General features: G+C 43.2%; 2 protein-coding genes across 4 annotated transcripts in view; one reads left to right on the plus strand and one right to left on the minus strand.

Annotated features, from left to right (window-relative positions):
- The first annotated feature begins 302 nt into the window (after positions 1–302).
- GTF3A (general transcription factor IIIA) lies at positions 303–5,085 on the plus strand. The gene is made up of 9 exons (XM_054272120.1): positions 303–458; positions 682–782; positions 1,159–1,255; positions 1,444–1,532; positions 2,421–2,494; positions 3,725–3,808; positions 4,197–4,426; positions 4,520–4,579; positions 4,839–5,085. The coding sequence occupies exons 1-9, from the start codon at positions 303–305 to the stop codon at positions 4,995–4,997; spliced, it is 1,050 nt and encodes a 349-aa protein (XP_054128095.1). The 3' UTR covers positions 4,998–5,085.
- The window catches only part of MTIF3 (mitochondrial translational initiation factor 3), a 132,232-nt gene continuing 109,880 nt past the window's right edge, over positions 5,068–27,419 (minus strand). The window contains exons 1-5 of one of the 3 annotated variants that reach the window (XM_054272121.1): positions 10,429–10,526; positions 8,894–9,062; positions 8,042–8,505; positions 6,610–6,755; positions 5,068–5,340 (exon numbers count right to left, since the gene is read on the minus strand). In XM_054272121.1, coding sequence (XP_054128096.1) covers positions 5,128–5,340; positions 6,610–6,755; positions 8,042–8,504 — 822 coding nt within the window. In that variant the 5' untranslated portion in view covers position 8,505; positions 8,894–9,062; positions 10,429–10,526 and the 3' untranslated portion in view covers positions 5,068–5,127. Of the gene's footprint in view, positions 5,341–6,609; positions 6,756–8,041; positions 8,506–8,893; positions 9,063–10,428; positions 10,527–27,419 lie in introns of those variants that run through there. The other 2 variants (XM_054272122.1, XM_054272123.1) reach the window with 2 other exon arrangements.

Here is a 27,419-nt window from a genome sequence, read left to right on the forward strand (position 1 = left end):
CAAGGAGCATTTGGACACCGCTCTCAGGCCCATGGTGTGACTCTTGGGGATGGTGTTGTACAGGGCCAGGAGCTGGACTCGATGATGCTTGCGAGTCCCTTCCATGTCAGGACATTCTGTGATCCTGTGCGGGGGCTCCCGGCACACAGCCACAGAAAAGGCTCTGCCTGCGCCGCTCCGGGCCCGCCGCGCCCCCAGCGCCCCTCAGGCACCGAGCCCGGCCCTCGGCCCCGCGCGCGCCCGCCCCACCGAGCACGCGCCGCCGCCGCCCCGCCCACCTGCGCGGTCACGTGCCCTGCGGCATGGCCGGCGCGCTGGGGGACAGCGGCGGGGACGGGAGCGGCGGGAGCGGCGGGAGCGCGCTCCTCCCTTCCTACATCTGCTCCTTCCCCGGCTGCGACGCCGCCTTCAACAAGGCCTGGCGGCTGTCCGCCCACCTCTGCCGGCACACGGGCGAGGTGAGCCGCGCCGGCTGGGAGGGAAGGAGGGATCTGTGTGAGCGAGGCGTGCGCGCCGCGCTGGGACCCCGCGGGGCACCGGGCAGGCCGCTTCTCCTGCTCGGGGCTGCCGCCACACCCGGGGGCTGCGCGCTGTGACCGGGCCGGGCGCGGCCGGGCATCCCTCTGACGGCAGGATGGCCTCCCCGAGGGGGTGGGTTTGCCCACTGCTCCTCTCTTTCAGAGGCCGTATGTTTGCGATTATGAAGGCTGCGGCAAAGGGTTCACGAGGGACTTCCACCGCGCCCGACACCTCCTCACGCACACCGGGGAAAAGCCGTTCGAGTAAGGCCCAAGTTTTTACTTAAGCTGAAATGCGGCTTTTTTAAGGAAAGGAAGTTAAAACAAGGCAGGGTAGAGAGCATGCGTGCCTTTGGTGTCATGGGCACTGCCATAACAGTGTGTACACGGGGTGGGATCAAATTCCCTGTTCTGGTAGTGATCTGTAACAAATGCTTAAAGAAGTGGGCAGATCTCCCCAAGAATACATTATTAAAAGGCTAACTTAGTCTCTGGCTTTTAGTGTCTTCAAAGCAAACTTCTGTATTTGAGTTGTGAGTTTCAGTAATTCTTCAGTGTGTTGTTCTTGTACGATGATTTCTGTATCTGCCTAGGGAACAAGTCACTGACAGCAGTAATAGAAAATGCAGTTCATTTGCAGGTGCACAACCGATGGGTGCAATGCAAAATTTGGAACAAAATCAAACATGAAGAAGCACATTGAGCGCAAGCATCAGAATCAGCAAAAGCAATATGTGGTGAGTAATTACCTTTGCACTGTACAGTGGAGGCTAAACAAGCTCTTTCTTGTGTATCTGGTGAAATACATCAACTTGCTATTATGTGGTACTTGTGTAAGTTCAAACACCATAACTGGGATTTCAGCAAAGACATGAACTGAACAGTCATTATTTAGCCTCTAATCAAAACTTAATTTCCTCAATAGTGTGACTTTGAAGGCTGTAACAAGTCTTTCAAGAAGCATCAGCAACTTAAAGTTCATCAATGTCACCACACCAATGAACCTCCCTTCAAGTACGTGGATAATTTTCATACTGAACTTTAACACTTAAATACTGTAGATGAAAAAGGTGCATTTTCTCAGCCTTTTCATTGATGTGGCAGTAAAATAAGGAAATCAGTTTGTAGTCAGGGCTGCAAGTATATTTCTTGTACTAGTCCTTTTCTCAGTGATCTGTTTTGAGCAACAATCTTGGTGCTCTGTAACTTCAGCATTCCAGCAGTTTTATAAAAAATAACACAACACTCCCCCACCCCCCAGGTTTTACTTCATAGTTTGACATACAGCCATAAGAGCTTGCACAGTAATGTAAAATGCAGCTACCTTTATTTCCCAGTAAGAAGCAGTGACCTGACATTGAGTAGTGAGTAGTATGTAGAAAAAGAGGACAGACTTGGACACTAATCTTGGAAACTGTGCGGCTCCATTTGGATAACACATCACTATAGATCTGCTAAAAGCAAAGTTCAGTCTTGTATTTCTTACAGGTGGGTCACATTTAACATGAGTGTTCCTTCCACTTCAGTGAAATGCACTACTGTGGTTGGATGACAGCCAAAAATGTCAGTGCTCTGCTGGTTCTGCACAAGCCACTTAAACTTTCCACTTTCTGTTCTTCTATGTTTGAAGAGCCTGCTGTGTGGAGATGATACAAGGCTTGACTCTTCAGCTAAAGCTCAACTTGCTGTATATTTGGAAATGATACTATTGTTCTAACTCTCAAAGTCATCCAAGTCTATTGAAAAACTATTATGGAATTTACTTTTACAAGGTTGAAGGACACATACAGATTGTAGGTGAAGGGAAACTTAAATTATTTTGTTAATTTTAATTGTCCTTAACTTAACAAAAAAATTGTAGATACGGAGAAAGAAATGAAACTACTGCTATTTTGTACCTAGGTGTAATAAAGAAGGATGTGGAAAGAGTTTCTCTACTCCAAGTCGACTAAAGCGGCATGAGAAGATACATGAAGGTAAAACTGCTTTTTTCTTTTTAAGGTTATGTTTCAGCAAAGGAAGAAGAACTGCTTCCAGTGCAGAGTGTGCATGGATGTATGGCAATCTCCAAGTGTTCTGGGCCCAGTGATCCAGACAAGACAAGACACCCATTTTGAATAGTGAAGTGGGATATAACTGCAGGGCATTGCAGTGTTCAGTTATGTGTGTTTGTGGCAGTCTGAGCAGAGCTCAGGATTCCTTCAGTTATTTCTTCTCCTGAGGTGCTTCCTTGCAGATAATCCAACTTTTGGAGATGGGCTGGTGGTAAAGGCATTAGCCTAGATGTCCAGAGCTTAGGATCAGTTGCCAATTCTGCCACAAATTTCCTATGGAGCCTTGGCAGAGCATGTGTATTTTTAGTTATTAATGAACCTCTGTGAGAGGCTTTTAAGTGAAATCATCAGAATGTGGCCATGTACAGTTGAGCTAATCCTGCTGCCCTCCTATCCATTCTTTCACTGACAGATAACCAGCTTTCCAGTGATAGGAAAAAACCAAAATCAAATCAAATCAACCCAACAGACTAGGAAGAGTACCCAGAAGGCTGTGATTTGTGCTGTGATTTGTACTGCGATTCCCTTTTCTTCAGACAAGGACTTGTTTGTAGGTTTTTGAGCATTCCAGTCCTGGGATTTAAATAGTGTTGACTTTCTGTGGTTCCTGCCTGATAGAATGGTAGAATCTCTTTAGACTCTGGAACACTACTGTATGGTCAGTATTTCTTCATAATATGCAGGACAAATGTTTATATAGAAGTAATATGTATTACTAGTTATTTTCATCTATTTGAGAGAAAGTGTGTGGCTGGGAGGAAGTAGCTTTACTGAAGCAAAGAGAGAGGGTTTCACAAAATCATTTAGGTCAGAAAGGATCAGTCACCTTGTCCAGCTCCCTGCTCCAGGTGGGGACAGTTAGACCAGGTTGTTGAGGACCATGTTGAATGGTTCCAGGGCTCGGGCTTCCACAGACTCTCTGGACAACTGGTGTCAGTGATATAAGATTTCTTACATAAAATTGCTAGGATTTTCTTTTGTCCTAATTTGTGTTGATTGTTTATGGTCTCTTATCCCACTCCTGTGCAATACGGGAAGAGATAAGGAATAACTGGCTTTTAATTTTCAAATGCTGGAAGTGGAGTTCCCCCTTGTAAAACTGGACTGTTTGTCAGACCCTCTGTGATTGTAAACATTTGTTCTATTCAACAGGCTATGCATGCAAGAAGGAAAACTGCTCATATATTGGAAAAACTTGGACAGAGCTTCTGAAACATAATAAAGTCAGTCATGCAGGTAAATTCCAAATGCATTAGTAAACTTATGATACAAATAGGAAACCAACTTCTAATCTGGAGTCCTTGCTGTACTCATTTCATCAGGTTGTCAGCATGTCCCAAACTTGTCTACTAACTTTATTGGTGAAGTGGCTGTCACTCCAGCTAGACCTTTGATGAAAATGCTGCTCAGTATACTAACTTAACTTTGTGATTCAGTTAACAGAATACTGTTTTATGTAGGATTTCAGATCTGGATAATTCCTACTGCATTATCCTCCTGAAGTCTCTAAGCTCCTTGCATTTTGTGTTGATTTTAGCACTGTTCTAATAGACCACCAGGGTTTGATTCTGAGCTGCTGTAAGAAGTTGTTTATTTATAGTCTGCCTTTCTTTCTCCCACTCAGAGCCAATAGTCTGCAGTGAATGTAACAAAACTTTTAAACGGAAGGATTACCTCAAGCAGCATCAAAAGACACATGCTGTGGAGAGGGAAGTGTGCCGCTGCCCCAGAGAAGGATGTGGAAGAACGTACACAACTTTATTTAACCTTCAAAGCCATATCCTCTCTTTTCATGAGGAGAAAAAACCATTCTCCTGTGATTATCCAGGCTGTGGAAAAGTGTTTGCAATGAAGGTATGTGTTTTTTTCACTCCTCTGATCTGAATCTCATTATCTGAAATTATAAATTTAATTCTTTTTTTTCCCTCCTGCTCTTTGTAACTGTAGCAGAGCCTAGCAAGACATGCAGTTGTACATGATCCTGAAAAGAGAAAGCTGAACTTGAAAGTAAGTTACACTCTTGGAAAGTCTTCTCACCTCTACCCTGTCACTGCAGAGGAGGGAAAGGAAAACTTTACCTGTTTTATAATGTGACTTCAAACAGGAAAACAGGTCAAAAATGTTGGTCATTTGTGAGATTCTTAATTTATGAAGCTCCTCTAGCTAGTGCAGTCCTGGCCTCTACGTTATGTTTTCCCCCACCACAGTAGTAGTCTTTGCTCCACAGGTCTGTTAAGTTTACTAATTCTGGATCTATTTCTGCCAGGCAAAGCGTTCTCGTCCCAAGAGGAGCTTAGCCTCTCGTCTCAGTGGCTACATTCCTCCCAAAACACAGCCAGGAAAGGATGAGGTTGTGATGGAAAGCAAGACAGCAGATAAGCTCGTGGAAAATGGAATACCAGCTGTTGAAATTCGAACTCTGTAGCAAAGGTTAACCGAGACAGTGTTCTTCGTGGAATGACCAATGTAAAGCTCAACAACAACTTTAGATAAAGTTAATTTTTTAAAATTTTATTTTTTAAATAAATATATATTGTTTACACTGCTTCAGAAAGTCATTGATGCAACTCATTTGACTTCAGATCTTGGTTTTCATCTTTCTTTACTGTATTGTTTTTCTTGATTTCCATCTTCTGGTGTTCTTTCAACTCTTTGTCAGACATGTGCCTGAAAATGCAGGTACTCACTCCTTCTCTAGCAACTTTCGGCTTGGAAAGGTAAGTTGCTTTCTCAGACACAGTCTCCAAAATTTGGTCAAAAAGCATGAACTAAAAAGGAGGAGAAAAATGAAAATGGAACTAAATGAATGCACAAATACAGGTAGAAAAATATTTCAAGCTGCTCTGTAATAACATGATCTGCTTAGTTTAGCTATTAGCTGAACCAAGCTAGTTGCTAGTCCTAGTTTGAGCACTTCAGCTTGTCCTTTCCTAACTTCTTTACTCATAAGCAGGTTTAGGCAAGTCACTAGAGGGGGATTCAGCCATTTCCTGACATTTAGGCTGCACTGCTGACTCACAGGGTTTTGCTCTGTAAGGGTGTCCATTACAGTGGTCTGCATCTGACTCCTCTCACCCTCCTCTTCCTCTAGATTCAGATATATTATTATATGAGGCTTTTTTCTTAAGGTATTGTCCTAAGGTCAGCAGGACCTGGTGGTATTGAACTGAGTAACAGTGCATTTATGTAACACACCAAATTCCTAACCTCATTATTAAGGCTTCAAGGACAATGTAAATCAGGACTATGTCATGAAATGTTCTGTTCCCTCCCATCATCAGTTTTTCTTGTTACTTCCTCCCTGTAAATTTACCTTCCTATAAAAAGTTATGTTCTTTTTGGATGAAGTGCTATTACAATTTTCTCCAGCAATTTAGTTGAGACAATCGTTAAGAACACCTAATTCACTAGGAGAAAAAAACAGTCTTACACAGAATATTTATAAAAAATCCATTTTTGTGAATGACAATGAAGTCTCAAGGCCCTGTAATTATACTGGGAAGTTGTCATCAGTTGCTTAACATTTTTAGTGATTTTCACGCTGCTAGTCTTGGAACACCATTCCAATAGCTTTTCATGTAGGAATGGACAACTAACCTTAGGCAAAGTTGCATAAATGCAGCTCCAGAACAACTGTTGGTGAAATAATCCTGCTAAAATACAGACTTTTTCTTTTTAAATCACACTCTTAAAGTTTTCAGAGTGGGTGAACTGGCTAAAGGCATAGATCAGAAAATTTCACTGGCCCCAACAATAGGGTGGTGCTGCATAGGAGTAGGAGCTGCTTAGACTCTGCTGTCCAAGCCAGTAGTGCAGCTGGATTGTTAAGGAAGCATGGCATTTGAACTGTCTCTCTGGAACTACTTTTCTTCACCAGTGTTTGAAGAGGAGCAGCTTAAGGCAGGCAACCACTACTTGCATGGCACCTAGATCTCTACTAAGATACTAAAAACTGTAGCAGTGCCCAATAAGGAAGGTCAGTACAGCTGCAGCTGTTTGATGACATTGACTGGTCCCACTTCCAGGAGTGCACTTACCATGTCTGTACTGCTGCCTTTGGCTTGCCGGATGGTAACCTTAACATGGTGTCTCTTGTCAATCCACTGTGCTATCTGTTTAGTCTTGGTCTCTAAGTCGTTCTTGGCAATAGCTGAAGAAAAGGACAACTCCTTCTGCACCACCCCTGTTTAAAACAGAACTGAAACTGTTGGCTTAACATTTGACAAACCTGTACTAGTTGCTCTCTTTTATCAGCTTATGGTGCTTTGTCTGCTTGACTCCCTCCTCCCATGCTGCTTTCTCAGAGCATCCTGATCTCGCTGTCTCAGCATGCACCACTCTCACCTGAGAGGGTGCCAACTTGATCTCTCACACTCACTGCCCCAAATGGGAGACTGAGTGCATGTTTGAGGCACACAGGGAAAATCTCTCAGGGTCAGAAGGCTTAAGGTATTTTTAATTACAGTCTTGTTCATATGATCCACACAATGTAGGTCTGACAAACAGGTAAGCATTGGATCTGGAATTAAGGACTTAGTGTGCAAATTCCAGTGTTCTGCACGTAGGACAGCTGAAGGTAAAAGCGCTGACGTTAGACAGCTCTTCATCTCCAGCCCATTTTATTGAATGGTGAGTGCAATATTCAACTGGAAGTACAGCAATGCCTTGTAATGTATTTGAACATAATATACATATGATGATATCTACTGTCTCTTCCTCTTTCAAGTTTCTCTAAAGCAGTTACCATCTGAATAATATTTTTGTGGTTTCTTGAACAGAGCAACTCACTATCACAATAATGTTCTCCTCTAAAATCAGGACTGTACCCAAAGCACAGCTATCTTCATTAGCCTGAGGATATGAGATGATACAAGGTCACATGCCTTTTCTAAAACCTCTTTGCCAAACTCAGTTTATTAAACTTCTGGAGCAGGTGGTCCTAAGGGAAAAAAAAAACCAAAAACAAACAAACCAAACTGAAAAGTGTTAAATACTGACAAAGTTCTCTTACTCTGTACAAGAAAGGACTCTGGACTTTGTCTTCCTAGCAGAAAATGAGGAAGAGAATGTTTCATGACTACTGGTGACAAACTATATAATTATATTGGTGTATCCGGTCCTTAGTATGTAAAAACTGCCTGTCACTCTATGCCTTAGTAAAAGAACAGAAATTCAGTGAGTCTCATGGAACCAGAGCCTAGTTATATTCACTCACATAAAGATATTTTTTTAACAAGTCAGCAGATGCCAAAATAGCAAATCCTAGGAGGGCAATAGAAGGCTTCTCTGTGGAAGACTGGACTAATCCAAAATTTTATTTTCACCACTGCAAATCCTTAATAGCATGGACTGCACTGACATGGCTTTGGATTTACACAAATACAAGTAAGAGGATTTAATCTGTTGAAACCACTTTTAATGCAGCATTTTTCAAAGTCCTCAGCATTGTAGTGTTTACAGTGCACATACCTTGCTTTGGACTTGCTTTTTTCTTCTCTGCACGTTTAAGCTGCTCTTCATGAATCTGCTGCCCAGTCATCAGTCTGTAAACTGGAGGTTCTACGTTCTCACGAAGCAGAACCAGTTTCAGGCCATGCTCATCCATAAGTCTGAGTGCCTCTGCTCGGTGCATGTTTCCTAAGCTCTCCCCATCCTGGTTGATTACGTGCAAAATACGATAGGGAATTCTTCGCCCAACGCTTCCAAATGCCGCTTTACTTTTTGGTTGTGCGTGAGATTTTTCACCTGTACAATATGGCTGAGTAAGCCCAAACACAGCTGACTTCCTAGGGTCAGGTACCGCTATCCAGAACAGAGAAAAGAGCCACTTTTGTGCTGTCTGTGGCAGAAGAGTACCAAAGAATCTTTGTGCATATCTGCTCTCATTTCTGGCTGCTTGACATAAATACTTCATTGTGCACAAGGCAGTCATTCTGAGGAAGAAGAAAAAACAAGTTACCCCATCAGTCAGATTCTTCTAGTTATATTAGAAAGACTTGACTCCAGTTCAGTAAACCCTAGTGTTTTTTGTAACTACTCTTTTAAAATGATACATGGTACTACTATACAGAATCATCAATCAACAGTCATTTTACAGTAACAAAGGGATTTAACCCAGAGAGACAATCTGACAAATGAGCAAAATGTATGAATTGATGTTACCTTCTGTATCTTAAAATCTGAGCCTGAACTCCTTTAAAGAATCCAATACTTCTAGTTCCTTTCTTCTCACTTTCAAATTTTAACCTCAATAGTTACAGGCATCTATCCTGACATGGTACTCATGAAGCTATAAACTTTCAAACATGCTTCAAAATATACCCGTGCTTGAAGACTACTGAAACTCATCTTTGAGACATTTCTTCCATTGGATTTTTTCCCATTCTTCCCCGGTTCATGAAATCCCCCTGGCAATTCTGCTGCAGCTGCCCATTATTTGCATTTTGTTCAGACCTTCAGAAATCATCCATTTTCTAACAGCTGCAAAAAACTTTGGAAATAAAGAGCAAACTGTGAGTATTCTCTGCAGTTTTCCTTTTCTTTTGTTTAAAAGGCAGCAATTACAGGAAAAGCCAAGGATGATGCAGGAAACCAAACATCATACCAGAAGAGTTGGCAAGAGTGAGACCTTTTTTGCCCAGGAGGGAATGTGACTCTGCTCTATAAATACATGCATGCATACACATACACACACACACATATATGACATGGTGTAAACATGCATCCATGTGCATACATACACATGGAAAAGGTGTAAACCATCAGCAAGGATAAAAAGCTATTTATAATTCTAAGCAGTGTTGGCACAGGAACAAGTAAAATGACTTGCCTGCGAATAAACAGTCTGAAAAGGGGACAGTCTGGAGCCTGGGATGGATATCATACCTCAGCAGGGACAATGTCCATGCAAACTGCTTGAAGAAGGAGCCAGAGTTCATGAACAGGGCAGTCTGATAACAGCTGTGTGCTACCTAGATCCAGAACTCAAGCAGGCCACAGGCACAGGAAGAGAAGTAATATGATTTCCACAGCAGCCTAAAACCAGCTGGTAGAGCTACCTTCTCTTCCTGCCCAGTCCAGACCCCTGTAAAAACAGCTTCTGGTCTGGCTGCGACAACAGCCCTATGACTGAACACCCCCTTCAACACCCAAGTGTCTTTGTGCATCATCAGTGCAGCCACAAAAAAGCCATGATGTCCTTATTTTTTTTAATGGTTTCATAAAGCAGCTCTGGATCATGCACTGCAGACTTGGTCTGCAATCTGGGCATCACTGCTCCATACTGAATGATATAATTAAATTTATTTTCCATTCAGAAGAGCCTGGCTTGCCTTTGAGAGCTACTGATTTATAAAATTAAGTAACAGTATTTCAGCAATGGAACAGCAGCTTGTTTTAAGGAAATTATGACCTTGCTCTGCTAAACACATGGTGTTGTTGGTATCCTCCTTCATTCTCTGACGCTATTTAAATCTAATAAATCTAGCCTTAGCTGTCGGAAAGAAAACAACTCCTTTTTTTATGGAAGGGTTTTTCTTTGCCTAGCACGGCAAAGACACGTGTGTTTCGCCTTGTGCGTTTCGCTCGTCCTTGCGCTGGCAAGGCCGCCTGACTCCGCTGGCTGGGAGCTCCAAGGAGCGGCAGCTCCGGGCACAGCGGGAACCGCGGGAGCCGCCTCGCTTCCCATGCCGGGCAGCGGTCACGGGAGGGGGCGGCATCCCGTGGGTGTCCCTCCTGTAAACGGAAGAAGGGCTGTACGCGGGTGTGTGACCGTGCCCTGTCGTGTCCGCCTTCCCGGTTCTGCGTGTCGCGGAGGTCACTGCACGTGCCCGCGGCTCCCTGTGACCCCCTCTTACCTGCCGGCTGGGCCAGGCCGAATGGAGCCGAACCGCCGGCCCCGGCCCGCCGAAGCAGCCGAGGGACCGGCCCGAGCCGCCGGGAAGCTGCGGCACGCCCCGCCTCTCCCCTTTCCTTTTCCTCCTGCTCCTCCTCTTCCTCTTCCTCCTCACGCGCCTCCGCCTCTCGCCCCCACCCCGCGCGTGCCCGTGGGCGCGAGCGCGCCTCCGCCGGTGCGCGCCCGCGGGAGCGCGCGTGGTGGGAGCGGCCGTGCGGGCGTGGTCTGTGTGTCCGTGTGTCCGTGTGTGCCTGTGTCCTCCTGCATTTCCAGGCCGACACACCTGGCGTGCCCCGTTCCCTGTGTGCGGTTGTTGGGAGCTGCTGTTCCCTTGCGTGGCTCTGTGGGGTCCCGCTGTGCCTTTGCTGCGCTGCCTTGGGTGTGAGGGCCGCAGCGGGGACAGGCTCCGCGCTCAGGACAGGTTCCCTGGGGCCATCCCTGCGGGGCCGTTCGGTGCTGCCAGCGGGGATTGTGTGGGTGCTGAGTGCTTTGTGTGTGTCTGTTGAGGCATAGAATCATAGAATTTGAGTTTGGGTTGGAAAGGATTTTTAAAGCTCATCTTTTCTAATCCCTCTGCAGTAAGCAGGAGAGCAGGAACGTCTTCAACTCCATCAGGTTGCTCAGAGCCCTGTGTGTCCTGACCTTGAATGTTTCCTGGTACGAGGCATCCACCAGCCCTCTGAGCAACCTGTGGCAATGTTTCATCACCTTCCCCGTAAAAACTTCTTCCTTTACCTCTAGTCTAGATTTACCCTCTTTTAGTTTACAACCATAACTCGTTGTCCTGTCACTACAGGCCCTGCCAGAAAGTCCGTTCCCATGTTTCTTACAGGCCCCCATTAGGCACTGGCAGGCTGCTGGGAGGTTTCCCCGCAGCCTCCTCCAGACGAGCAGCCCCAGGTGCTGCTCCACAGGAGAGGCGCTCCAGCCCTCAGAGCATCTTTGTGTCCCTGCTCTGGACTCGCTCCAGCAGGTCCGTGTCCTTCCCGAGCTGGGGACCACAGAGGGGGATGCAGCCCAGTCCCGGGCTGTGTGACACAGCTGTGCCCGTGTCCCTGTCCCCATCAGGGGCTCCGTGAGCGGCGTGCGGGCAGCGCAGGGCACAGCCGAGGCTGCAGGGGTCAGCAGCGTGTGCGGCTCTGCAGCGGCGTGAGTCAGACCGAAGGCGTCTCGGGTGCCTGGATTTGTTACCTTCTTTGGTAGGAGAGGCTCTGCCTCGGGTGTGCGAGCTCCTCTGTCCAATTTGGAGACAGAAACCTTTGAAAGAGAAGCTGAAATTCGTGAAACTCCAGTCAGCCGCTGAACAGCACTGGAGTTTGCTGAGGACCTCTCTCCGGAGCTCAGGGGTTCGTGCCGATCGAGGGATGCTCTTTAGCCATCCGGGCAGGAGCTGGAGTGACACTCAGACTGAACGTATGCTTTAGAATTTAGTACAAAATAAAGCTATGGGAAGCAGCTGTCCTTCCTGCCTAAAAATAATCAGAACTTTTTATCTTATATGCTTTAGGCCACAGCTAAGTGACCCTTCTTTCCTCTCCCCCTCTTCTGTTCAGGAAGAAGAAATGCAATGAAAACCTGACCTTTATGATTTTGAATTGAAAGCTTTCTGTTCTTAATTGTGATGTTAGAACGATTTAGTTTCATGTGCTTGCTGGTTTTGTTTTGTCATTGTGATACATACACGTAAAAAAAGGTCTGTCATTGCTTCATGCTCTCCATCTTCACAGAAGACATCCTGTGGTAATCGTGTGCAAACCCAGAAAACTTCACCAGATCAGTTCACAATATGAAGTTCATTCATATCACCTTATCCTCATGCTGGCAGTAATGAATTTGAAAAAATGCCAGTAACAGAATTAGCCAAGTAGATGGTGAGCTGTGTTAAGACCCTAAATGACAACTGTAGCTTCTCCTATTAAATGCAAATAGAGCTGAATTTTCCCATCCTGCTCTTTTGTGCTTTTTTAAAATTTCACTCAGGCTTTATGCCTTTAGAGTTGTAAGCTCTTTGGGAGCAGGGATTACCGTCACATCTGTGGAATGCCTAAGAAAACTGGATCTCAGTTTGATGCTATTAAAACATAAATTACTGAAATTCTACAGCATCCAGTTGTGGATAGTGAAATATTCCACAATAAGAAAAGGCGAAAGAAAAAAGATCTTTTACTGCTCCTTTCATGGTCTGAAAATCAAGTGTGGAATTTGAATAAGCATGAAGGGAAATTTTGGCAGAGCTGAGGCTTGGAGAGAGATTTTTTCATCATCAGCTCTGCAATATGCATTAGAAGAGAGCGTGTCAGCAGCCTCCTTGCAGTTAGTGACTATTGCCACTCTGAGAACCATCCCCACAAGACTGGTAATTTCCAGCAGTGTTAGTAGCAGCAATAAAGCTAATAATCCTCTTCACTAGTGATAAAAACTACCAGCATGAAAGCAAGGTACTTCAGAGCATACACGTCACATTCCTTCTCTCTTCCCATTGTTTAATTTTGTTAAGTTTAAACCTGATGCTTGTTTTACTTCTTGCCTTTCTAATTAAACACAGTGTGCCAAGAAATAGTGCAGCCTTCTAATGGAGTTTGTCCTCAATTAATGTGATCTTTCTGGGAGTTCATTATACTCTTTCTCCTTGTTCTTTGTCTCATGTCTGTTTACACTGTAATTGTCCTGGGGCCCTGTTTTTATGTGTGCCTGCCACAATGAGACTGCAATCTTAATTATTTGAGAGACACTATCATAATAAGTGCAGTTAATAATAACTTTCTTCCTTCTACTTTGCCTGATGCACATCATCTTCTGCCCACCCCTGACAGTACACTCAGTCATTTATTTGCTTTTTAAATCCTTAATCTTCATCTGCCCTTTCCCCCCTCTTTTTTAAGATTCGACATTTACTTACAAAGTTGTTGTTTTCACTTTGTTATTTTTTGTGCCATCTTAAGGCCTATTCTGCTAGACCTTGTGCCAAACTGTAGACATTTCACTCCCCAGCTAATTTTAAATGCAAATGTATGAGAAGGGGAAAGGATGGAGAGATTTCTGATCCTCGTACATGAGCAGTGCCGGGATTTGCTAGTGTGGATGTTATTAATGTTAGTAATTACTGAGAGGCTCAAGATGCTACTGAGAAACTTCTTCCACATTAACAACTGATCTCTGGGGGATGGTTTCAGTATTCCCTGAGGATGTTGGAAACTGGTTCCAATCCTTCTGTGTTTTGTGGTTAATTTCAAAATCAAAGAATCACAGAATCATCTAAGTTGGAAGAGACCTTCAGGATCATCTAGTTTAGCCATCAACCCAGCACCAGCATAGTCCCCACTTAAAATCTCCCCCCGAAGCTGTTCATTGTGGGTGCAGTGAGCAGTTTCTAATGCCCAGCAGAGAGTGAGGATGCCCTTAGCTGGATGGCAGTGTGTTCACCTGGACCCCGAGACTATGCTTTACTGTCGTTCAGACTTCATCACTCATTTTGTGGCAGCAGGAAGCAAGCTGCTGAAGCGCCTTACACCTGCAAGGAGCTGATACCTGCTGGCTCTGGGTGGAGGACTGGTCTTTCCTTGGTCCATGGTGAATGTCTTGCTGCTTCCTAAACTGGAGCTGTGCATATGAATATCTGGTAAAAAAAATTCGAGTGCCAAATGAGATCATCAGGAGTTTATTACTGATATTTTTGGGTTTATGCAATGCCTGGGACACTTGGACACGGAGCAGTAGCCCTGGGATGGCAGGTTTTTCACTCTTACTACTGAATCTGCGATTAATCTCCTGCACACTTGTGCTTACAAAAGCACTGAGCATCTAGAGGGCTGCTTACCCTGTGCACCTCTGTTTTCCTGCTTTTCCTGTGTAATTCCCTCCTTCACAGGGCAGTCCAGCAGGGAAGCTTTGGGGAAGACTTGGAGAGAGTCCCTCACTCCTCCCCACTCCCCATCCTGCTGGCAGCTGGCATGGCCCCCCTCCACCTTCCTGCTGGTTATAATTGTGGCTGTGTGTTCCTGCAGACCCTGGCTCAGAGAGGGGCCGTAGCCTCCCCTGTACGCTCCTTAGTGCTCCTTTCCCCGTCAGTGTTTATGAAAGACTTTGCACATAACTCAGATGAAAAACTCCCTTGTGCTGAGCTGAGCATTGCCATATGGCAGAGAACACGTCAGAGTAAACACGTATTTAAAGGACACAGAAATTCTGGGTGTGTAGTAGGTCCAGATTTCTGGATCTGCAGTAGCTCATTTACTCCTTTTCCATCCACAGCTTTTGAAAGTTGCTTCCTACACAAACTTCTCTATTTTTATTCTAGCAAGAGACAGCAAAAAATTAAAGCAAACCCCAAAATTTTGTTGTAATGAGTGGTAAGTGATCACTGCTAACTGATGTCCTGCACAGAATATACAAATATAGTTGAAGCAGATAAGGTTTTGTTTGATTTCTGAAATCTACCGCTGTTGTGGGAATTAAAACAAATCTTTTGAAGATGCATGCTCGGCCATTAAATTGCTTGGGCTGAATTACTGAATCCAGGCAAAGAACCAATTTTGCTCCCCGAAAAGCAAGGCTGACTGAATTTGTTAAAATGTTAATCATAGAGCAAGCCTGTGGGTCCCTGGGGTGAGATGCAATTAGAGTTAAAAGTTCACAGTATAGAAAGTTTTTTAACTGTCTAGTTTTACATCTTGACTGTAGGGAGAGGAGTTTTCACTGTACATTGAAGACATTGTTCTACAGCCTTTGCAAGTTGTTGGGTTCAGCTGCTAAGATTTTAAAAGCTGCTTTTGTTGGCAGCCTAGGACACATCCGTGACCTTATTAAAGTGGAAGTGAAAGCTCTCTTCTTTTTTTTTTTCTTTTTTTCTTTTTTTTTTTTTTTTGCAACAGTAAATCTACTAATTTTACAGTCAGTTGAACAGCAATAGATTAATTTGTTTAAAGTCTGCATTCACAAAGAAAATGTGAACTTCGCTGCCTTGAATACCCGAAACTACAGTGTGATATTTAAAGGGTAGAAACTATTACAACTTGCCCTAGAATGGTCCAAGCAGTTCCCTGTCACCTGCTTCTCAGCACAGGTGCTGACCTCCCCGTCTATTCTATCCCTCCTGACAGACTAGCAGCCAGGCTGGGGCTTTGTGTGCAACAGAGAGTGCTTTTCCAATGACTGGGCCAGTTTTCTTCAGCAGCCACAGGAAGCAGAATAAAGAAAAGGTTAAGGGCCACCGCAAGGGTCAGAAAGGGTTAAATTTAGTTAACATCAGAGGTTATAGCTTTTAACAAGAGCATGAAGGAAACTTATTCGAAGATGCAATTTGTTTCTTCTTTGTCAACCATTATTTTTTTTTTCTCTATTGATAGTGACAGCTTAACAAAGTTTTTATATGCCAGGGTTTTCATCCTTTAGAGGATAAAGAACTGTGATGCAAAAAAGAGATGCAGGTGGAAGACTTTATAAAGCCTCCATGATTTTCAAATTGAGGGTTGAAAGTAGGCTCCCTGCTTGGCTAAGTCAAAAATAATTTGTAAATGTTAAAAAAAATACACATTACTGACAGAGGAACTGCCTTTTTTTTTTCTCTCTCCAGTGTAGCTTGCCAAGAGTGGTGTTTTATCAGAAGCCTTACAATCTGCCTGATTTCATATGTATTTTTTCCCAAGGTAATCTTACTTTCTTTTTTATCGCCCTCTAAAGATGATCAAAGTCAAATGCCTTTAACAACAGTCTTCATCATCTCCCTTCAAGATATTTTAGTCTATAATGTACAATGGTACAATGCTGGGTTTTTGTGGCTTTTTTTTCTCCCAATTTAGTGAAGAAGCAGAAACTAGAAAATGCATTCAGTGTAGTGCAGTGTTAGGTTCTCAGTCAAATTCTTGGAATGCAAAATGAGGAAAGTTTAAGTCTTTCTGAAAATTGTTGAAAAAAAATTTTTTAAAGGTTCAGTAGCATTTTTCACACTTTTGTACACTTTTTTACGGATCATCTTCTGCCAATTTTTTAAAATCAAAATTAATAAAATCACTAATTTTTTTGGTTATTTTATCCTGATACAAAGAAAGAACTGAAATCAAAATTTAATTAAGTCTGATAACAATTCATAAGTACAAACAATGCATTTGGGTAGGTTTCTTTTTTCTTTTTAATGTGTTTTCCTCAAGGGGAAAAAAAAAGCTTATGTGATCATCCTGTCTCCCTATCCATCTGTCTCTCTGCAAGTTCCCTCAGCAGTTTTAATTGCTTGGACATTTCAGCCTAGTTTGGCAAAGAAATAGGAGCCTCAAAGATATTGTACATTTATAATGACTATATGTATTTCTGTCAAGTCTTGTGAAAACCGTGGAGAGACCTTCAAATTGGTGTCTGGTTCTGTTCATCCAGCTGACCAGGCTGTAAATGTGTGTGGGCTGCCCAGGTAGCACACAGGTGTTATCAGACCCGATTGTGGCCTTTCAGTACTTAAAGGGGGCTTGTAAAAAAGAGGAAAATTTACTTTTTACACTGGCAAATAGACACAGGCCGTAGGGAATGGTTTTAAATGAAAAGAAGAGATTTAGAATAGATGTTAGGAAGAATTTCTTTACTCAAGAGGGCAGTGAGGCACTGACAGAGGTTGCCCAGAGAAGTTGTGGATGCCCCATCCCTGGAAGTGTTCAAGACCAGGTTGCATGGGGCCCTGAGCAACACAATTTAGTGGGTAGCATCCCTGCTTTTGGCAGAGGGGTTGGAACTAAATGATCTTTAAGGTCCCTTCCAACCCAAACCACTCCATAATTCTATGATGCCATGATCAGCTATAGTCCACGTCGTCTCTTGCCTTGCCAGCTGCTTGGGGGCTGCATGGGTGATATGTAAGACTGAGGGGGATTTTGAGGTGGGAGAAGAAGCCAGAGCATTTTGATAGCAATTGAGAGGTGTAGGGAACATGCTGAGGTGATTTGGATCTATAATCTTGGTATTTGGTACTGTAGATCTGCTGTAAAAGGTAAGAAGGCTGGGAACTGACAAGACAAGCCTCAAAAATTCAAGTATCAGTTGTGTCCGTGCTCATTTGCTCACAGGAGCTATTTCATCTGATTTGTGGTGTCGTTATCAGTGTGACAAAGACTTGAAATTCCTAATCCACTTGGTGTTAACTCAGGCTAGTGGTGGGTTCCCAGCTGTAGAACCAAGAGTTGATTTTGCTCTCCAGAGGGTTGGATTATGCCTTGTGGTGCATGTGATCACTTTTACTTTTCTGGGAGGGTTCTGTTCGGAATCAGTTAATACAAGCTCTTTTGTTGGTGTAGAATTAATTCTTCCCTAAGGGACAGCTGGCACATCTGGAGAAAGCCTGTGTAGATCATAGGCAGAAGCATTTGCACTGGTATGGTGCACAGGCAGGTGTACAGACTCTTGACTGGCTAACGACTAGAGAAGGGGAAGAGAGAGCTGGAGAAATACAGGGCCTTTTCTGTCCCCAAAGATGGGGAAAGTGGCACAATCCAGTTCAACCAGCTGAGCACTGTGTACCCCCTCTCTTTGGTCCACACAGGGGCAGCCTCTGCTGAAGAGGTGACTTTGAAAGGCCTAACTGCAGTGAAAAACAAATGAGAAAAGTATGGATCTCCACAGCCCAGACAGACTGGCCTGGAAAAACACAACAAAAACTCCCACTTACTATTCTGCTCACAAGCTGCCACCAAAACTCAGCTGTGAGGAGAATAAGAGCATCTTTTTAAAAATGTAAAACTGTCTTCTTTTTTTTTTTCTTCTGAGCTGTTCTTACAGGCTTTAAAGCATTAATTTCAAAAGCTTCACAAAAGCAGCAGGCATCAAACAATCCAGGCTGAGTGGAAGCTTGGGGAGGAGAATTGCAAAGTAAGTTGTGAGGGTGATGGCTGCAGACACGGAAGCAAGGTTATTTGTTTGTTACAAGTCAGTGATCATAGCTTGCTTTTAATGGTGGAGCAGCAGAGAAGAAGAGTTAGAGCAGCCCAGAGAGCCCTGGATTCACACAGCCTTAAGTTCAGCTACATCTTTTGTGTCATGCTTCTGTTGTCTGGGTGATTCTTGGATTGGGAGTCAGGAGATGTGAGTTTTGTCTGCAGTGCTGACGTGCCCTGTGACCTTGGACAAGTCTGTTCATCCCTGTGCTTCTCCTCTCATCTTTTTTCTCTCTTAGAATCTCTCTCCCTTTTTCCTTGCAGTGTCTTTCCCTAATTATACACCTGGACCATGGCTATCAGAATGCAGCTGTGCTCTCAGGTTAGGCACTGCTATTGTCTGAGTGAACCATAAAGAAATCCTGCACTGAGCACTTGTCTAGGTCTCTCCTGTTATCTCAGGGTTTCACTGACAACCTTAATAAAATAAAAATCCTTCAAAAGACTGAGTGTTCCTGCCTGTGCCCAACTGCCTGCTTTTTCTGTAGCATCTTGAACAAGAAAAAACATAAATTTTGATCCCTGGGTTGTCAGAAAATAATGATTTACAGTATTTCATACTTCCTGATTATTGGTAACATATTTTTTGTTCCTGAAATCTCAGCGGTAACTTCAGTACTTCACAGTGCCTAATTTTCTTCAAAGTGAATTATAAACCAGCATGCTGCTATATATCTTACTCTTTTTTGATAGGTTTTCCTTAATTTTGCTCTTTTGAGGAGGTGCAGTTCATGTGCCTGAGACTAGGGACAAAGTCTCCTTCAGAGTTAATTACACAGTACCTCTGAAATCTACTCTATTTTATCCCCATAAGGATGGGCTCCAGTGCCAGGATAACAGGCTCTGCAATGTGATCTCAGCAAAATTGGATATGTTCTTTGAGTTCAACTTTCCTTGTATATGCTGCACTACCTGGTCCAAGATGTCACTATCATATAAAAAACACTACTATGCTCTTGAGAAAAAAGATTACATCCTTCAGCAACAAAGCACTCGTATCAATAATCCATATCTGCCCTTGCATCTCCTTCTGTTCTAACCAGAATTCAGACTGGATTTTTCCATGACATCCATTGGGAAATTCATCATCCAGAGTTTTGTGTTTCACATTTTCCTACAGCATTGTGTCTTCTGTCTTTATATCAGGTATGCTCTCAGACAGCATCTACAGCAAACCTCTCACAGCTGTGTCAGCTTTCAGCATCCTGCATTAATTGTCTGATCCCAGAGTTTGTACAGTTGTGATCCCAGATCTCACAGTGCATTACCTCATGTTTAACTTTGGTACTCTCTCCCCTTTCCCCTCTGCCTCCCCTCCACATAATGTAGGATTATAAGAACAAGTTTTTGGCTTCAGGAGAAAGGGCTGTCAAAGACAATTTAGTACTTGGTGATAGAAGTGCAGAATTGTAGAATGATTTGGGTTGGAAGGGACCTCAGGGGAGTCATCTGCTCCAATGGTATACTAAGAATTTTGGGCTATGACCTCAACTTGGGTGAAAAACCCCCCTTACTTATCTGTGAATCAGTGCAGGAATCAGCAGGACCTGAGTGATTCTACTTTTACATTCTAATTGAAGGGTGGAGACCCTTATGTATACATTGTCTTAGAAGCAATTACAGTCCTACAAGCTCAGTCCACTTCAATATAAGAAAATAATCTGGTTTTGAATAGAACATTGAAGACTTGTTAATAATTTTAAAGCACTTCAGTTGTGCTGAGACAACTCTGCATTCCAATCAGTTTATATATTTATTTGGATTCATATTCCAGTGATGCTTACATGGTATCAGACCATAAGTTATTTACATAAATTAAACATGGATGATGGAGCCACAGAAATGAGTCGTATTTTTTTCTTTAAAGAACAGCGGGAGGTAATTGTTTTTATAAGGAATTCAGAAACTAGCTCTGCATCAGAACACATAATTGTACTCAGAAATCAAACAAATTATTTCCATATTCAGTGAAGACCAAGTAACCATCAAACGTAGATGGTGTTAGAAGGATTGAGCACTTATTCTCACTGTAAAGACTCACATACATTTATTCTGTTTAAATTTGTAGAAGGAAAATAATTCTGCAAAATATGCTAATAAGAAGTTCTGTAAATATTATTGATCACAACACTATCTTTAAAAAAATCTGAATTTATTAATCTGCAGTATTATAATGTTTATAATGCGGTATAATGTTTCCCTGTGTTCAGTGTAGTATAAATTTAGTGTCTGGCTCTAACAAGTAAGGGCATGAGCATACATAGAGAAACTGAAGTTTCTTGTTTGTCTGCTTATTTACAAGGAAATAGAGCAACAGAGCTGGAATAATTTTCTTAAGATGCAAATCTCATTAATCTGAACCAACGTGTTTCAACATGTCTCTGAAAAAGATAAGAGTTCTTGTTAGCTATTTCATGTCTGGTTAAAAATAAAGTGGGAGAAATCACAGTATCTTTTCTGAAATGGCCAAAAAAGGGAAAAAAGTTAAAAGCAAGCCTAGAAACCGGGCCAGCTGGTGCTTTATTTAGTGGTTCTTTTTCCATTAGCTCACCCTGCTTTTGAAAACTTTGGAGAGGAATGCTGTGTTATAGCAGTAGCATTTACTTTGCTTTCACAGTTCCATATGTGGATAATGAAAAACAACTGTAATTTGTGAGCTTGAAGTATAATTAACTGATGCCCTAAAAGGTAAACTGTTTCTTCTAATTATGTAAAAAACCCCTCAGTCATGAGCCAAGCAAAGTGATTTATATCAAGAAAAGGTAAGAAGTGTCTGAATAAATATAGAGAGGCTGTCCCACTGTGTTTTATTTTGTTTTAATTGTATTGATCAGAGATCCTTTGGTGTATTTCTGATAAAATTAAATATAGTATATAATGTAGCATCTTCTTGGAGCCAAAGGCTTTGCTCAAGAAGAGCAAAAGACAGGTTCAAGTTTTTGCTTAATGTCAAAATTTGTGGTCTCTCATTGCTCCAGGCTAGGTATGTGAACCTAGTTTTCCACATTCCCACATCCACAAACTGACTGCAGGAGAAAGAGAAAAAGCATACAGAATTTCCAAATTTGGATGTAGTCAATGAAATTAAATAATTAGCTTGTGGTTGGCAATCAGTATATTTTTGTACAGTGGACAAAGCTACTGATCTTTTAGTCTTGAACATATTTTGTCAAAGTGTAGAGCCAAGTGATTTGATGTGGAAGTGCCCTGAGGCTCTTCATGCCTTCATTGCCCTCTGCAGGCTGGGTTTTCGAGCTGAACTAAATTTCATTAGGTACACCAATTACTAATTTTTAGTAAATTGTGCCTCAGTAGTTAAGCTGAGCCCTGAAAAGAATAAAATAGGAATAGAAATAGAAAAAAATAGAAATAGAAATAGAAATAGAAATAGAAATAGAAATAGAAATAGAAATAGAATAATTTAAGCTGAAAGTGACATACAGGAATCATCCAGTCCAACTACCTGATCTCTTTCAGGGCTGACCAAAAGTTAAAGGATGTTTTTAGGGGCATTGTCCAAATGCCTCTTGATCACTGGGGGGCTTGGGGCACCAACCACCTCCCTAGGAAACCTGTTCTAGTGTTTGACCACCCTGTGGTGAGTCAACCCACTCAGCTCAAAGGATCTCCACTCTGAGTTTCTCTGAATATTTAGAATAGCATATCCCCATGGAAATGTGCTTTGTTTGGGACACAGTTCACTGGGACAGAAGGGGGACAATATTCCACAGAAAGGACACATCCTTTCAGTAAAAAAAAAAGAAAAGCTATTCAGTTTTAACTTGAAGTTTTCCATAAAAACAGTTTCAGTGGAAAATTTTTGGACAACCCCTAGATAATAACTGCTCACAAAGTTTGCCAGGAAAAAGGGCAGAACATCATTGTTTATTGACCATATAAGCACTTGTCTATGTTGAAGACTACATGGGTAGGAAATATCTGCTGTAGACTGAGCAAATGTAGAGTCCTAGGGTGGTTAGTTCAGTTGCTGCAGTTGCATAATGTCATTTGCATAATGACTCCTGTAGCAGCAACTACTCGATACCTCTGCAGTTATGGTGGTAGTTTTGTTGAATGCATAAAAGAGGAATTAAAGAACCTGCTTCTCCTCCCTTCCCAGTTCCCTGTTGATAGGAAAAGGGCCCATTATCTGGGGCAGGCACACTGGGATGTGCACTTCAGCAAAGGGTTGTGATCTGTGTTCATTATATGCAAATTTGCTGGAGCATTAATCTGCTAGGCATTAACATAATATCAGTTTGTGCCTCAGAGTAATTCTCATCTGATCTAAAACATTCCTCATGCAAGCAAAACAGTTTGGATACATAGAGAAATTATGAACTAACCATATCAAAATCAGCAAATATGAACCAGAGTAGAATGTGACCTGATTATATGTGCAAAACCCCACTGCCTTACAGGCAGTTTATTCAGTTAAATAATCAAATTAAACAAGATAGTCCTAAATACATCTTGCTTAACTTGATTACTTAAATAAGCAGCCATCTGGCATGAATGACACAGATTAAGTTCTTCCTTAATTTTTTCTTCTTTTCATTTTTCAACACCAGAATTGTTTTGCACCTTGTGCTTATTTCATGTTACTTCTCTGCTGGAGTATCTTCACACAGAGATTGGGGGCAGAAGTTAATAGATATTGTTACACAAGTACAAGCTGAACTCACCATCTCTACAACTTGGTATTAATCAGCTGAAAGGAGTTGAAAGATTAGCAACCCTATTTATACAATTATTGTAGCCACAGGAGAATCAATTTGTTGCTAGAGGAGTACAGCTGAAATTTGTCAGTATTAGAAGGCAAGGAAGTGCAAGTGAAAATCCTAGCAAGTTTAACTAATCCAGTTCCCTATTTGAGGTCAGAGACCTGATTTTATTTAAAGTATTTTTGTTTAATTGAAAAATAAGCACTTTTTTCTAGTCTTTATTAAATAGAAAATGCTTTTAGGCTGCCAAAGCATTACTTAAGGTCTGATTCTGTGCTTTACATATAGGAGCTGTCCTACTGACTTTGAAAGCGTAAAAGGCTTGAGAAAAGTTGTGTATGCAGGAGAGTGCTGAGGAGCTGGGACCGCTGAGGTGCTCATTGGATGTACCTGCACAAATCTTTGCTTAGAGCTTTGCATAGTTATAGTTACAAGGACTGTACTACAGTGAAATTAGTAAAAGCAAATGAAGTTTAATTGGGGTGAATGGTTTTTACAGTGACCTCATACAGTCTCTCACAAATGTGTGCTTGCTCTGCAGTGTCTTGAGAAGAAAGGATCCTCAGTTCTGACACTTGTGTAATCCATGGATAGTATGACCAGCAGTTATTCCTCTCTCTTGAGAATGCAGGCCTGTGGAGCTTGACATAGTTCCCAGCACACACATCAGTTCTGACATTTGGGTCTCTAAACATTCACTTTTACCAAATGCTTTCAGATCCCACCCTCTTCTGTTATGTGACTCTGGGAAGCCCACGTGTGTGGGTATTGCTGTGGTGTTCTCCCCATGCATGTCCTGGGCCTGTCAGCTGCATAATGTGCCCATCTGCCAGCTGTATTTTGCTGTGAATGATCTGACTATTGCCATTCCCCTCCCAGCTGCTCCCATTTTGCAGGTGGAGGGCTGTCCACGTGGAAAAGTTGTGGGCAATTCTGGCAGTTACAGCTGTACTTGCATTTACACCACAAGAGTGTGATGGAGAGGAGTTGTTAAAGTTCTTTTTCCTTTGTATCCACGTGCAGCATAAGGTGAATTTCTAAATAAGGAAAAAAATTGTGAGATGCTTAGGGTGGGCAAGTGTGTGTGTGCTGGCAAGGTGTCTGTTGTGATTGAACCCCAGCTGGCAGCTGAGCACCACGCACCTGCTCGCTCACTTCACACACACCCTCTCCCCTTCCCACACACACGCTCTTCACCTGTGGGATGGGGAGAGGAGTCAGGAAAGAAAAGAAAATAGAACTCGTGGGCTGAGATAAAGACAGTTTAATAATTGAAACAAAATAAAATATAATGACAATGCCAGCTCTATTAATAATAGAAAGGAGAGGGAGAGAAGGCGATAAAACCCAAGAAACACAAGTGATGCACAGCACAACTGCTCACCACGCACTGGCTGATGCCCAGCCTGTCCCTGAGCTGCAGCCAACCCCACTCCCCAGTAAATATATCTGAGTATGGTGCTCCATGGTATGGCATAGCTCTTTGGCCTGTTCAGGTCAGCTCTCCTGGCTGTTCTCTCCACTGGCTTCTTGTGCAGCTTTTCAGTGGCACAGCATGTGACACTGTGAAGTCCTTGACTTAGGGTGAGCACTACTTAGCAACAACCAAAACACCACTGTGTTACCAACATAATTCTCACAGTGAATCTGAAACACAGGGTTGTACCAGCTACTAAGAAAGTGAACCCTGTCCCAGACAAAACCATGGCACTGACTCAATGAGAAGTTAAGATTCCTGGATTTAGTATTTGCCTCCTTTTATCCCAAGACCTTTAAAAGTAATTTAATTTCTCTATACTGCCATTTCCCCCCTCACCTGTTGCCTTGTTAGGTTAGCCAGCAGGCTCCCCAAGGAGTTTTCACTGTGCTTCACTTGATGTTCATACAGTGACCTTCCTCACAGGGATACACGGCTGCCATGGCATCAAAAAAGGCTGTCCATGAACTGAGCCACAGCTCCCTGACTGCACAGCTGCTCCTAACCTGTGGGACACACAAGGAAAACCTTTTAATGCACACCTCGATGAAAAAGGTTCATGTTAATGCTGCTGATTGGTTCTGTCTTACCACATTCACCCCTGGCTCACCTGTCAGGAGGAACTGGGCAGATCAAGAGAGCTCTGTGGTACGTTCAAGTCCTCCTATCCAGCCAGGGTCTTCACACAAGCAAGTAGGAAAATACCCTGAGCAAGCATATCTGTAGAAAAGGACCTGAGCAACACTGCTGTGGTACAAAAATGAGTAGAATTACACAAATTCAGTTTCATTTTCTTAGGTCAACATACACTTAACATCACAGAGTTATGTAGGAATGGATAACTAGAAGACTCTTGTTCCTTCTGGTTTATCATCTTCAGAAGATTTCTGCCATGCTTTGAATATTTTTTTCCCACCTACAAGCAAAGATTCCAGTATGGAAGGTAAATAAAATGGCAGGTTTATCTCATTCTGATGTTATTCTGAATTTAGATTTTAATGTAAATGTAAGAATGAGGTGTCCTTTCCATTATTTAGTTAGAATAACCTTTTCTCCTCCCCACCCTGCACATACACACACCCACTAGTGCTGTTAGTTGTAGTAATTAGCTCAGTGTGCTAATGACAGTTTCCAGGGAAAATGCTGACAGGACTAATTAATGGGTGAATTTCACTTTCCTAAATGTATGGGCAATTTTCTAAATGCAGATGGCATGGCCCACCCTGACAGGGGCCCAGCCTGGAGCTACTTAATTCACCAAGTGTCTGGGGAAAGTGGTTAATTTGTAATGTGCTTCATGATACTGTGTTGGGTTTGCGTGGTGAGGTTGTGGTGGTGGGGGCCCACAGGAGAGGTCCACGAGAAGCTGCCAGAAGCTTCTCCAATGTCCGTCAGAGCCAATGCCAGCCAGCTCCAAGGCAGACCTGACACCCATCAGGGATGGCTGCAGTGCCTCTGGGATAACACAGGTAAGAGGAGAGAAAAAAGATGTTGGGCAGAAGTAAACAGCAACCAGAGAAGAGGCACAGCTCTGCAGACACCCAGGCCAGTGAAGAAGGAAAGGTCGAAGGTGCTGCAGGCACCAGAGAAAAGAGTCCCCTGCAGCCAGTGGTGAAGGTTGCTGTGGAGCAGAGATCCACCTGCAGCCCATGGAGCCCGAGCAGGTGGTGTCCCAGAGAAGGCTGGGACCTGTGAGACGTCTGTGCTGGAGCAGGTGTGTTGGCAGGAGCTGTGACCCCACAGGGGACCCACGCTGGAGCAGCCTGTTCCCAAAGGATTGCACCCTGTGGCAGCACCCATGCTGGAGCAGTCTGTGCAGAACTGCAGCTTGTGGGAAGAACTCACACTGGAGGAGTTCATGGAGAGCTGTCTGCAGTGGGAGGGACCCCACGCTGGAGCAGGGGAAGAGTTGGAAGAGCAGGGGAAGAGTTGGAGGAGTACTGCCCCTGAGAGGAAGCAGCAGCAGCAGAGACAATGTGATTTGGCTGCAGCCCCCATTGCCCAGCATCCTGAGCCACCTGCGGGGGAGGTAGAGAATATCAGGAATAAGGTTAGGCCTATAGAGATGGGAGGGGTCAGGGGAAGGTGTTTGAAGATTTGTGTTTATTTCTTATCCTACTCTGACTTGATTGGTGATAAATTATTTCCCTCCCGCGCTCTAGCTGAGCCTGTTTTGCCCATGACAGTCACTAGTGAGTGATCTCTCCCTGCCCTTATCTCAACCCATAATTCTTTTGTTTTATTTCCTCTCCCCTTGCCAGCTGAGAAGGGTGATGACAGAGCAGCTTTGGTGGACACCTGGCACCCAGCCCGGGTCAAACCAGCAGATACTGATTAGAAGAGAAATGATGCTTATACTTGCTTTCCAATGCATTATTCATTCCTCAATAGTATGGAAATGCGATGTCCTTTTTTAGGTTCACCTTTTCCAGGCCTGTCCATTGAATCATGAGGAAGGAATGAACACGCATTAGAGCAGACTCACATGTTTTACCTGCCAGCCTGCACCTCCCAGTCACAAGGTTTATTTTGTGTCATAAAGGGAATAGAGCAACAGGATGCTCACTTTGGCTGTAACAGAAGCCAAGAGTGTGATATCCACTAAAACATATCTTTGCAAGCATCAGTCCTGCCCTAGCAGGTCCAAGGAGAATGGGACACTCTTCCAGGTGTTTGGTAGATCCTTTGTTCTGAGCTCCTCTGTAAACATGGTATTTATTGACTTAATTTTGTCACACAAGATTCCAAATGAGGACAGACAGGCAATGTTCTCTACCTGTCAGATCCCAGCAGAATTCAGGATTTTGTGATTTAGTTTTCTTCTGGCTGGAGTAATCAGCAA

The sequence above is a fragment of the Melozone crissalis genome, unplaced genomic scaffold (genome assembly GCF_028551555.1).
Source record: "Melozone crissalis strain CALT ecotype California unplaced genomic scaffold, PUWL_Pcris_2 ptg000013l_1, whole genome shotgun sequence".
Classification (NCBI taxonomy): domain Eukaryota; kingdom Metazoa; phylum Chordata; class Aves; order Passeriformes; family Passerellidae; genus Melozone; species Melozone crissalis.